At 48.8% G+C, this 13,713-nt stretch overlaps 1 protein-coding gene across 4 annotated transcripts in view; it reads left to right on the top strand.

The window, feature by feature from the left end:
- SZT2 (SZT2 subunit of KICSTOR complex) overlaps positions 1 to 13,713 on the top strand; it is a 446,100-nt gene that overhangs the window by 273,005 nt on the left and 159,382 nt on the right. For all 4 annotated transcript variants that reach the window (XM_029618788.1, XM_029618789.1, XM_029618790.1 and 1 more), the window contains exon 49: positions 13,073 to 13,157. In XM_029618788.1, the coding sequence (XP_029474648.1) occupies positions 13,073 to 13,157 (85 nt within the window). The remainder of the gene's footprint in view (positions 1 to 13,072; positions 13,158 to 13,713) is intronic.

Raw genomic sequence — 13,713 nt, 5'->3', positions numbered from 1 at the left:
GGTTCCCTGTACGTACCCGGATCAGTCCAGACTGTGGGTTGAGCCTCCTTTCCAGCAGGTGGAGACAGAGAAAAACTGAAAGGATATCCTTATGAGGACAGAGCCTATCCTGTAACCCTTCAGTATTCGTCTGTCTCCAGCAGGTGCAGCAGCTCACCCTTCGTTCTCTGCTCTAGGCTGGTCAGCCTTTTCTTCTTTTCCTTAAGCTCAACCAAGTACTTATTTGTAGTCTTCTTTTTCTATTTAAAAAAAAAAAAAAAACAAAGTTTTTGCTCTTAGTGACTTTTTTCCTTTCTTCTGTGAGGGAGACGGCTCCGTCTCCAAGCTCTTGCCGGGCTCAGGGGGGCTTTGCCCCTTGTGCGCTGCATAGCCTGAGTCTGTATCCGCTTCCAGGTGTGGGGACCGAGTCTCTCCGGGTCTCGTCTCCCCCCATCTGGCTGCCAAGAGGGTTTAGAACCCGACTGCTGCGCTCAGTTGAATATAAGTTACAGGTATTCCCCTACCTCTAACTTATTTGCAGCAGTAGACCAGTCTTTTTTTCTTTTCTGGTCTCAGCAGGCCTTGAACCGGCAGCCTGACAGGCAGGAGTCAGCAGGTTTCCCTCCTGCTTCACTCCGGGCCTGCAGGCTGTCAATCAAACCTTTTTTTCTTCAGAAGCGGCTCTCCTATGCCACGACAGGCAGCCTGCCTCTCTTGTGGGCAGCCCTCTTCGCGATTTTCGCGACAGGGCCTCTGCTCTGCTTGCCTGCCGGGTGGGGAAGGTCCCTCCTCGGCAGGACAAGCAAATTTAGCCCGGGAATCGACTTCCTCCGACTTGGCCAAGGCCGTTCCCGGGTTGGCAAAGCCCAGGGACGGCAGCCATCTTGGATTTTTCAGTGGCTCCGTTTTCGGAGCTGCCTGAGGCTAGGGGGCCGGATTTTTTTTAAATACCCCCCAATTTGAGCCCCATGGGTCCCCAGGAGGGGTTACCCGACCCCTCCCTCGCCGCCCCTTACACCTCCCCCCCTCCGGGAAATCCAGGTTTCCGGTTTTCTACCGAATTTGTCCTCCTCATGCGCAAATCTTATCTAGCTAGCCTGCAGGAGGCAGTCGAAAGCCCCCCCCTCGACCTCCCCCCCCCCCGCCAAAAATCCCTTGCTCCGCGCCGTTGACTGCTGGCCCGGCTGCGGAGCCCCAGGGGCAGATTCGGGTGCGGGTGGTCCCGGGGGTGCCCCCCCTTCCCGACCCCCCCGGTGGATCCAGGGTTCCTGGACCCCACCGTTTCCCCGGATCCGGAGGGTACCCCTCCTCTGGAGGGAGACTACCCCAGAGCCCTTAGCTTGTTCCGCAAGGAGGAGTTAGAGCCCCTCATCCCCTTCATCGTCCAGGAACTGGGTTTGGAGGGGCCCACTGTGGATAATCTGATGGAATCCTTGCCCAAAAATATGGACCCAGTCCTGGGGGGTCTCAGGGCTCTGGCTACTGCCTTTCCCTTCCACCCCATGCTTAAGCTCCTGATCCTACGGGAATGGGAGGCCCCTGAGGGGGCTCTCCGAGTGGGGCGGGCCATGGACAAACTCTATCCCCTCCCGGAGGAATGTTTGGAAATGTTAAAGAATCCCTCTGTGGACTCCTATGTTTCAGCGGTCACCAAGCATACCATGAATCCCGGTGGAGGGATCGACGGTACTCAAGTACGGACAGGATCGTAAGCTGGAAGCTCACATGAAACACATCTTCGAAGTCTTGGCTCTTGGAGTCCGGGCGACTTGCTGCAGCAGTCTCATGCTGCGGGCAGGCCTCAGGTGGGTTCAACAATTACTCTGCACCCAAGACCTCCCACCGGCAGAGGCGGAGCAGGCTGAGCGACTAGAAGCCGTAATCGCTTACGGGGCAGACGCACTCTATGATCTGGTTCGTGTTCAGGCGATGGCTTCGGCGGTGTCTGCCCGGAGGCTCCTCTGGCTAGCCAATTGGTCGGCCAATCAGTCTTCCAAAGCCCGCTTAGGCACGTTGCCTTTCAAAGGTAAGATGCTCTTTGGTGAGGACCTTGAGAAGCTTAAGGACTCCTTGACGGACAACAAGGTCCATAAGCTCCCGGAGGACCGTCCTAAACCTGCCCGGTCTTACTCGCCTCCCGTTCTCGCTTCCGGGGTCAGCGTCGTTATACTCCACGCGGGCGGGGTGGTTCCTCGAGGGGTTTTTCTTCTTGAGCTCAGTCTTGGTCTCAGTCCTTTCATGGGCGGCGGCCCTTTCGCGAGAGCCAGCCCGCGCGCTCCACCCCCAAGCCTGCCACACAATGAAGTTCAGCTGACTCATTCCTCAGTCCCCTACCTCGGTGGCCGCCTCTCCCTGTTTTACGAGGAATGGGTCAAAATCACGTCGGATCAGTGGGTCCTCGACATTATCAGAGACGGGTACGCCTTCAAGATGGTTCGCGACCTTCCGGATCTTTTTCTCTTCTCTCCATGCGGGCGGTCCAAGAGGGACGTGGTGGAACAAACCCTCACCAGACTCCTGGATCTGGGCGCGGTGGTCCGGGTCCCGGAGAGGGAGCTTGGCGCCGGCTAGTATTCCATTTACTTCGTCGTCCCCAAGAAGGACGTTCCTATCGCCCGATACTGGACCTCAAGAGGATCAATCGCACCCTCAAAATTCCTCATTTCCACATGGAAACCCTGCGAGCGGTCATAGCGGCGGTTCGCCCCGGAGAGTTTCTCGCTTCTCGATCTCGCAGAGGCGTACTTCCATATTCCGATTCACCGCAACTACCAGAAGTATCTTCACTTCTATGTTCTCAACCAGGACTTCCAGTTTCGAGCGCTACCCTTCGTTCTCGCGACCGCGCCCTGCACCTTCACCAAGGTCATGGTGGTGGTTGCGGCAGCTCTGCACCGGGAAGGAATCCTTGTCCATCCCTATCTTGACGACTGGCTCATCAGGGCCAAGTCGGCGGCTTCCTGTCAACAGGCGGTGAATCGGGTATTATCTCTTCTCGCTTCCCTCGGGTGGATAGTGAATTTCTCCAAGAGCAACCTTCAGCCCTCCCAGGAGTTAGAGTTCCTGGGAGCCCACTTCGACACCCGAGTAGGCAAGGTCTTCTTACCGCGTGCGCGCGCTCTCAAGCTGATCGAGCAGATCCAGAATCTGATTGCTCTACCTTCCCCGACGGCCTGGAACTACCTGCAGGTTTTGGGATCTATGGCTTCCACCATCGACCTCGTCCCCTGGGCCTTTGCTCATATGCGTCCGTTACAGAAAGCTTTGCTATCCCGCTGGCAGCCGGTGTCGGAACAGTTTCATATGGTCCTTCCTTTCTTGGACTCTACAGTCGACGACTTGCAGTGGTGGCTGTCGCTCCCTCATCTCCTCCAGGGGATGCCTCTCCAAGCGCCACAGTGGACGTTAGTAACCACGGACGCCAGTCTGTCGGGCTGGGGTGCGGTTTGTCTCTCCCAGTCCACCCAGGGAACCTGGTCGCCGATTCAGTCTCGCTGGCACATCAATCGGTTGGAGACCCTGGCGGTGCGCCTGGCCCTTCAGGAGTTCCTCCCCCTGCTCCGCGGCAAGGTGGTACGAGTCCTCTCCGACAACTCTACCACGGTGGCTTACATCAATCGCCAAGGGGGTACTCACAGTCCCCTGGTGGCCCTGGAAGCCAGCCGTCTCTTCACATGGGCGGAACGGCATCTGCAGTGCCTGGTGGCCTCCCACATTGCAGGCAAGGAAAATGTCCAAGCTGATTTCCTCAGCCGTCAATCGCTCGATCCGGGGGAGCGGGAACTCTCGGATGCAGCCATGGCTCTGATAGTGGACAGGTGGGGTCCCCCCCACCTAGACCTCATGGCGACCCTGCGCAATTCCAAGGCCAATCGGTTCTTCAGCCGCTGGAGGGAGCACGGCTCAGAGGGCGTGGATGCTCGGGCTCTTCCTTGGCCAGTGGACGTCCTCCTGTACGTGTTCCCCCATGGCCCCTGGTGGGAAAAGTTCTCAGAAGAATCGAACTCCACCGGGGACCCGTGGTTCTGGTAGCACCCGAATGGCCGCGAAGACCGTGGTTCGCAGATCTCATCAACCTGGCGACGGACGGACCCCTGCGACTCTGTCATCTACCTCATCTACTTTGACAGGGGCCTGTATTTTTTGACCAGGCCAATAGCTTCTGTCTAGCGGCCTGGCTTTTGAACGGCGACACCTGAGGCATAAGGGTTATAAGGAGGAGGTCATTTCCACCTTGCTATGGGCCCGGAAACAGTCGACTTCCCTGGCCTACGTGCGCATCTGGAAAGTTTTTGAGTCTGTTTGTGCGGAGTCGGGTATCCCAGCACGCTGCGCCCCGGTCTCCGTGGTTCTTTATTTTCTTCAGAAGGGTCTCTCCAAGGGCCTCTCCTTCAGTTCTCTGCGCGTACAGGTCTCTGCACTCGGCTCTTTCCTGGGTCGGGTGGAAGGTCATTCCCTAGCGGGCCATCCGGACGTGATTCGGTTTCTGAGGGGCGTTAAACATCTCCGCCCCCCCTTTCGTGCCACGTGCCTGTAGTGGAGTCTTAATCTGGTCCTTCGGGCTCTCTGTGCGGCTCCGTTCAAACCTCTCCGTCGCGCTACGCTAAAGGACCTCACGCTAAAAAGTGTCTTTCTGGTCTCTATCTCCTCCACTCGGCGGATCTCCGAGATTCAGGCGTTGTCCTGTCGGGAGCCCTTCTTGCGTTTTTCCGATTCAGGGGTCTTTCTCAAGATGGTTCCTTCTTTCTTGCCAAAAGTTGTTTCCACCTTCCACGTCAACCAGTCAGTAGAACTCCCTGCGTTTTCCCCAGAGGAAATTGCGGGTACGACTGGGGGCGATCTCTGTCGACTAGATGTCAAACGGGGCGATCTCCGTCGACTAGATGTCAAACGGGTCCTGCTTCGCTATCTCCAGGTTACCAACGACTTTCGCGTTTCGGACCTTCTCTTTGTCCTTTGGAGTGGTCCCAACTGGTGTAAGCCGGCTTCTAAGACCACTATTGCGTGGTGGTTGAAAGAAGCAATCTCTTCGGCCTACCTTTGCCAAGGTTGACCGGTTCCCGAGGGCCTGAAGGCTCATTCTCTGCGCTCTCAGGCTACTTCTTGGGCGGAGAGTCAATCCGTTTCTCCGCAGGAAATTTGCAAGGCCGCCACTTGGTCCTCCTTGCATACTTTTGCTCGACACTACCATCTGGATGTGCAAGCTCCAGTTTTCGGTTTCTTTGGGCGGCAAGTGCTTCGAACGGGACTGTCTCGGTCCCACCCGGTTTAGGGAAGCTTTGGTACATCCCACAGTCTAGACTGATCCGAGTACATACAGGGAAAGGAAAATTAGTTCTTACCTGCTAATTTTCGTTCCTGTAGTACCACGGATCAGTCCAGACGCCCTTCCCTGTCTGTCTTTATTATGACCTCTCGAAGCTTGTTTCTTGCAGGTTTGCAGATTCTATTACTTCTTTTTTGTGCAAGAATACTGAGCAATTACACCGGAGGCCTTGGTCATTTGAATACCAAGTATATGCAAGAGCTGTAAGTCATACCATGTTTCTTACATTGTTCTACATTTGCTCCATTGAGCTTTATGGTTACTTGCTTGATCCTATTTGGGTTTTGTTATTTTTCTGCTTTGACAATGGTTATACTGAAGGGTTATAGGATAGGCTCTGTCCTCATATAGGATATCCTTTCAGCTTTTCTCTGTCTCCACCTGCTGGAAAGGAGGCTCAACCCACAGTCTGGACTGATCCGTGGTACTACAGGAACGAAAATTAACAGGTAAGAACTAAATTTCCTTTGGAAATCCCTGTTAGGACTCGGCCCTTGTTTCGCAGGGGGGTTGATAGCCAGGGACCCTGGTTCCCTCTTCCCCCCTGGGCCCTTTGCTCCTTTGCTGTGTGTGGCTTCTCAGCAGGTTGCCTCCAGAAGCAGGGAAGTCGTCTTTCCTCCTTTGTTCCCTTTAGGCCCTGTTTCTTTAAAAAAAAAAAAGAAAAGAAAAAGAAGAGCAGGGACGGCGAGAGAGGCTACAGCAGCAGGGCTGAGGAGCAGGTAAGGAGGCAGGCAGGAGGGAGTGGGACAAGTTGCCTGCCTTTGTCAGCACCGGGACAGCGATCGGTGTCCTCACTGCTGTTACATTTGTTTTTAGGCCTGAACGCGTGTCACATGCCGGCTCCCATGCAGTGAGGCAGACTTTGCCATGGCTGCGGCCTGAGGCAATCTTGCCTCGATGCAGCCTCGATTTGCAGCGATTGCACTTCATGGGGGGGCCGGGAATTCGGGACCCCCAGGGTGCGGTGAGAAAGGGCAGGCAGCTGGGTCAGCTTCTGAGGCTCGGGGGGGTGTTCAAGGAGGCAGCGGCCATTTTGGCAGACTGCTATTTGTGAGCCCCAGGATTCCCCTCCCACACTTTTTCCTGTCAGAAAGGACCCTGCTGATGGGGGGGGGGGGGGAGGGAGTTGATCAGGATCTTCCTTCTTGGACCCAAAGGCCTTTTCCACAGGCTTTGTGCTTCTCCTTCATAAGGCTTATTTAGCCTGGAAGGAGTTAAGGGCAAAGAGGCTTTTGCCTAGGAAGTCCCAGACGGCCAAGAAAGTTAGAGGGCCTGTGGAGTCAGGAGGGTTCCTGCGGATACTGGGTCTCGGGCAAGGCCCGGAGGAGGGCGATTCGTCAGAAAGCCTGAATGATCATGACCAGCTCCAAGGGGTCCGGTGGCACCAGACAAAGGACCCTGTGAGTGCCCTGGGAGATCCAACACAGAACCTGGACCGTGATCCATTGGTGGTCTTGGGGGATCCCATGCAGGATCCAGATACTCAGGACCTGGAGGCATTCCAGTCGCAGAAGAAGATGACTTGCATGTAGTTCGGTTGTTCTGCAGAGAGGAACTGGGTCCATTGATTTTTCTGTATTTCTTTTGGCGTTATAAATTTAATAGTGGACTGAATTAGGAAATGGTCTGACCATGGAATTTGACTATATTTAGTGTTCAAGAAAGCTATGGTTGATGTATGTAAGGTCAAGTGCGTGTCCTGCTTTGTGTATAGGTTTATCTGTAATTAAAGTGAATCCTAGTGCTGCCATCATATCGTTTAGTGTCTGGCATGTATTTGATAAGGGATACACGTCCATGAAATGTTTAGGTCAAGTAGGCTGGGGGGGGGGGCAATAAATAAGGCATATTTGAGTATGTTCAGTATCAAATATTGCAGTTTCATGGTTTCGAGGGGGTGTTGTTGGAAACAGTTTACACTTGAATTTTTTTTTCAATAATTAGTACTAGGCCGCCTCCGCTAATATTTATCCTGGGAATTGAAAATACGTCATAATTTCTGTGTGCTATTTGATTTTTTAGGATAATGTCAGATTTTTTAAACCAAGATTCAGTGATAGTGATGAAACTTGGTTTGATGTCGTACAGTAGGTCAGTTACTATTGGGAATTTCTTTGTTATAGATTGAGCATTTACTAGAAGGAAAGTTAAAGTTAAGTTTATTCAGATTTAATGTGTTTGGATTTTTAGTCTTTTTTACTTGGATGAAGTTACTTAAGTTTGTTTCTCTATTAGCCAATGATTTGTAACTTTCTTTTGATTTTCTCAAGTATTTGTGTTTGTTGCTGTACTTGTCTTTGTTGATGCGGATTTCAGTGGGTTGTGTTGTCAATCCATCCCCTCCTCTTATTGATTCCATCCTGCCTTGATTTTGGTGTGTGTTTTGATGTTCCTGTTCTTCCGGTGTACCTCAGGCGTACGAAGGGGAGTACAAAGGGGCATGCCCCTTTGTTGCGCTCCTTTGCTGCACGACGCCGGTGCGCGGCGCCTCCGGTCTTGGGCCCTCTTTTTAAATTCCCTTTTGGCGCGCTTTCTGATGTCGGCATGTTGGGAGGGTCAGCCAAAGGGGAGGGGCCTCGCTGACCCTTCTGGGTCCGGGGGCCTCGGGTGCAGCGACTGAAAAAAAGAAAAAATGGGAAAAACAGAGAGAGATCACAGCGTTTTAACCAGTGTAGCCTCGGGGTCTTCAACGAGGCAGCAGCGTCATCGCAACTAATCACATTTGGAGTTACGGTATATTTCAAATTAAAAAACCTTTTCAAAAAGATTATGTTGGGAAATCTGTGAATAAAGTCAAATTAGACCCCACTGGATACAGGAAAGAGGGGACTTTATTAATGAGGCTTTCATGGAAGACATGAACACAACTGCACTGAGGTACAATGCAGGACATGTCTCAAACTGCTTCACATTTCAGCTTGGTTATATACACTGGTTTTCACATACACATTCATTTAGAAACCACCTCCTGTTTTTTCTTTTCTGTTTTTATCAAAACTTAACTGTAATGATTTCTTGTAAATTTCAGGAAATATTTATTTATTTATTTAGATTTATATTCTGCTTTTCACACTTTTTTTTCAGCACTTCAAATTGGATTACATTCAGGTACTGTAGGCATTTCCCTATCCCCAGAGGGCTTACAATCTAAGTTTGTACCTTAAATATTTCTTTACAGAGAGGGTGGTAGATGTGTTGAACACCCTCCCAGTGGAGATGGTGGAGACAAAAACAGTATCTGAATGGCTAGATAAATTAGTCAGATGGGCAGACTTAGATGGGTCTAATGGTCTTTTTTTACTGTCATGTTTCTATTCCTTTATAACAGAAACAAAACTTAAGCACTCACTTTTTCGGCACACAGCGTTCTTCATTTTGTATTGCTCGTAGCCATTTTGTGAAGATAGCACTTTGTTTATGATGCTAACTCCTCTACAACCATATACTTACGGACCTCTGATTAAAACCTGTAAATATTTTATTGCTGAATTTATACCCTTCAGAGTTATATGAGTGCCCCATCCACCTTCTCTATGTATTACATTTTAAGGTATTTTGGTAGCAATGTTTTGCTGTGTGTTTCCTTCAGAAAATGTATTCTGTCATTTTGGGTTGATTTGGAAGCCTACAAAGTTGGTCAGTGATGGGAGCACGTTACACACATTGTAGAAATGGCTGTTTAGGGAGGGATGCAGAAGAACACAGTTGGAGCATAAGACACGTATTATAGAAATGGCTCCTTAGGGAGAGACACAGTTGGAGCATATGACACGTATTATAGAAATGGCTCCTTAGGGAGACGCAGTTGGCGCTCATGACACGAATTATAGAAATGGCTCCTTAGGGAGTCGCAGTTGGAGCTCATGACATGTATTATAGAAATGGCTCCTTAGGGAGACGAAGTTGGAGCTCATGACACGAATTATAGAAATGGCTTCTTAGGGAGACGCAGTTGGAGCATATGACACATATTATAGAAATGGCTCCTTAGGGAGACGCAGTTGGAGCTCATGACACGTATTATAGAAATGGCTCCTTAGGGAGACGCAGCTGGAGCTCATGACACGTATTATACAAATGGCTACTTTTGGAGGGATGCAGAAGGGTACAGTTGGAGTATTTGACATGTATTATAAAAATGGTGGCTTAGGGAGAGACACGGAAGGACACAGAACACATGATACATAATATAGAAATGATTGCTTATGGAGGGACATGGAAGGACACAGTTGGAGCACCTGACATGTATTATAGAAATGGCTGCTTAGGGAGAGATGTGGAAGGACACAAAACAAATGACATGTATTATAGAAATGGTTGCTTATGGAGGATGTGAAAGGACAAAGTTGGAGCACATGACACGCTTATATAAATGGCTTCTTACGGAGGGATGTGAAAGGACACGGAGCACATGACATATTATAGAAATGGCCCTTTGAGTCCTGCAAAAGGACCCGGATTACATGAACCAGATTATGGAAATTTATTTATTTATTTCGAGGCTTTTTTATACCGAAGTATAGCGGGATGCCTTCACTCCGGTTTACAGGATAACAACTTATACATAGTGGTGACCAATTGGTAACTTATACAAATATAACATCTTATACAACTTAAATAACTTGGTAAAACAGATTGGTAACTAAGACAGTCACTGGGGCACCCTAGCAGAGAACTGAGTTAGGGTTGCTTAGGGAGGTATGCAGAAGAATACAGTTGGAGCACTTGACATGTATTATAAAAATGGTTGCTTAGGGAGAGATGCAGAAAGACACATTGGAGCACATGACGTATTATAGAAATGGTGGCTTATGGAGGGATGCAGAAGGACACATTGGAGCACATGACATGTATTATAGAAATGGTGGCTTATGGAGGGATGCAGAAGGACACAGTTGGAGCACATGACATGTATTATAAAAATGGTGGCTTATGGAGGGATGCAGAAGGATACAGTTGGAGCACTTGACATGTATTATAAAAATGGTTGCTTAGGGAGAGATGCAGAAAGACACATTGGAGCACATGACGTATTATAGAAATGGTGGCTTATGGAGGGATGCAGAAGGACACATTGGAGCACATGACATGTATTATAGAAATGGTGGCTTATGGAGGGATGCAGAAGGATACAGTTGGAGCACATGACATGTATTATAAAAATGGTTGCTTACGGTGAGATGCAGAAGGATACAGTTGGAGCACATGATGCATATTTATTTGTTTATGTATAGAGATTTGATATTCTACCTTTTTCCACAAGTAGCCTTAAGGAGGATTACAAAAGAAGTTTTTACTAACTGTTGAAGTACATTTATCAAAAGTCATTTATAATTACAGTTGAATCAAATTTATACTGCATAATGTTTATTTTAAAAGACTTATATTCCTCCTATAGCAAAGCAATCGTGCTAAGTGGATTACATCATAAAATAGCAAACCATCATAAAATACAACAAATTATTAAAACAAACAGGAGAATAAAAATAAAACAAAACAGAAAAATAAACAAAGCAGTATTTCTTGCCTACCACCATCAATACACTTATCTTACAGATTAAAAGCCTGCTAAACGACAGTAGTGTAGTAACTTCCATTTCTTAACAATGTTTCTGACAGTTGAAATTGTCAGCTGGAAGCATTTAGAAAATTTTTTATAGCCTTCTCCTGCTTTGTAAGAGTGAATTATCATTTTCAAATCCTCAGACAGCTGCTTAGAGCAGGAGTTCTCAACCCAGTCCCCAAGACACACTTAGCCAGTCAGTTTTCAAGAAAATCATAATGATTATGCATGAGATAAATTTGCATGTAGTGCCTCCATTGTATGCAGATCTATCTCATGCATATTTATTGTGGATATCTTGAAAACCTGACTGGCTAGTTATATTCTGAGTACTGGGTTGAGTACTACTGGTATAGAGAGATCCAATATTATTTAAAGAAGACAGAACAACAGTCACAACCTGGGAATTGAGAAGAGCCCAGAGCATTTGTTCAGCTGTGGAACTGTTTTCTCCTAATTGAAGTCCTAATGAGCCCATTCGAAATAATAGTTTCCCCACTCCTGGACCTTATGCAATTACAATGACTCACAGTGTTAAGTAGATTAACCATTATTATATCTGTGTAAGCCTTAAATTGTCTTTAATCCACTTGAGACCATATATTGCAAAAAGTGAAACATCAAACATATATAAATAAATATTTGGGGACTTATTAACAACTTTATTGAAAAAGCAGTAATGAACAAGCTGGAAGGGTATCCAGTCTTCTGCACATTTTTCCTGTTTTATTATTTTCAATCAGTTAAAATCAGCAACTTGGCATCGGTGCTGTATTGCTGACATTCTGATACATAGGAAATACCAGTGCAGGAGACAGAACCGGCGCCAAAACACCTAACATCCTGGCACACGGAATATCAGTGCAGGTGAGAGCACCGGTGCCTTAACGCCTAACATCCTGGCACACAGGGAATACCAGTGCAGGTGACAGAACCGGCGCCAAAACGCCTAACATCCTGACATACAGAATATCAGTTCAGGTGAGAGCACCGGTGCCTTAACACCTAACATCCTGGCACACAGGAAATACCAGTGCAGGTGAGAGCACCGGCGCCAAAACACCTAACATCCTGACACACAGGAAATACCAGTGCAGGTGAGAGCACCGGTGCCTTAACGCCTAACATCCTGGCACACAGAATATCAGTGCAGGTGACAGAACCGGCGCCAAAACGCCTAACATCCTGACACACAGGAAATACCAGTGCAGGTGAGAGCACCGGTGCCTTAACGCCTAACATCCTGGCACACAGGGAATACCAGTGCAGGTGACAGAACCGGCGCCAAAACGCCTAACATCCTGACATACAGAATATCAGTTCAGGTGAGAGCACCGGTGCCTTAACACCTAACATCCTGGCACACAGGAAATACCAGTGCAGGTGAGAGCACCGGCGCCAAAACACCTAACATCCTGACACACAGGAAATACCAGTGCAGGTGAGAGCACCGGTGCCTTAACGCCTAACATCCTGGCACACAGAATATCAGTGCAGGTGACAGAACCGGCGCCAAAACGCCTAACATCCTGACACACAGGAAATACCAGTGCAGGTGAGAGCACCGGTGCCTTAACGCCTAACATCCTGGCACACAGGGAATACCAGTGCAGGTGACAGAACCGGCGCCAAAACGCCTAACATCCTGGCACACAGAATATCAGTGCAGGTGAGAGCACCGGTGCCTTAACACCTAACATCCTGGCACACAGGAAATACCAGTGCAGGTGAGAGCACCGGTGCCTTAACGCCTAACATCCTGGCACACAGAATATCAGTGCAGGTGAGAGCACCGGTGCCTTAACGCCTAACATCCTGGCACACAGGAAATACCAGTGCAGGTGACAGAACCGGCGCCAAAACGCCTAACATCCTGGCACACAGAATATCAGTGCAGGTGAGAGCACTGGTGCTTTACTCCTGACATCCTGACACACAGGAAATACCAGTGCAGGTGAGAGCACCGGCGCCAAAACGCCTAACATCCTGGCACACAGAATATCAGTGCAGGTGAGAGCACCGGTGCTTTACTCCTGACATCCTGACATATAGATAAACATCTAAGCTGTGCGTCTAGGTGAGAACGCGGGTAACTTCCAAATGAGAACATGCAGGTGTTGACCCGTGACATACATGGCAGCTGGGCATCATTTGCAGGAGAAGCTGCACATTCCTCATCTCATTCTCTCGCTCTCTCTCCACAGCATTACTTCCATCCCCACAGTGGCATTCCTGACCTAGATATCTTCTTGTACAACAAGCCTGGAGGACAAGGCACTGGTGGGAAAGGTATGCTGGCCTTTAGGGTTTTAGGGGTAAAGAGGAGGAGGAATTTAAATGTTATGTTGCTTTATTTACTTTAATATTTTATTTTTATTGAATTTACTTATTGTTCCTAGAAACGTATTGTTTATGATTTCCTTTTATAATTAACCGCAATGTTTGTTTATAAACTGAATGATGGTCAATCAAATAATAATAATGCCAGGAGCTAGGGGTTCTTCTGATCACCCTTCTCTTGTGGGCACCAACGATATAGGAAAATGTGGGAGGGAGGTTCTGGAAGCCAAATTTATGATCTTAGGTAGAAAGCTTAAATCCAGAACCTCCAGGGTAGCTTTCTCTGAAATGCTCCCTGTTCCACGCGCAGGTCCCCAGAGGCAGGCAGAGCTCCGGAGTCTCAATGCGTGGATGAGACGATGGTGCAAGGAAGAGGGATTCAGTTTTGTTAGGAACTGGGGAACCTTTTGGGGAAGGGGGAGTCTCTTCCGAAGGGATGGGCTCCACCTTAACCAGGGTGGAACCAGACTGCTGGTGCTAACCTTTAAAAAGGAGATAGAGCAGC

The sequence above is a fragment of the Rhinatrema bivittatum genome, chromosome 10 (genome assembly GCF_901001135.1).
Source record: "Rhinatrema bivittatum chromosome 10, aRhiBiv1.1, whole genome shotgun sequence".
Lineage (NCBI taxonomy): Eukaryota > Metazoa > Chordata > Amphibia > Gymnophiona > Rhinatrematidae > Rhinatrema > Rhinatrema bivittatum.
The sequence above is the reverse complement of the archived record's forward strand: the minus strand, read 5'-3'. Positions and strand labels throughout refer to the sequence as shown.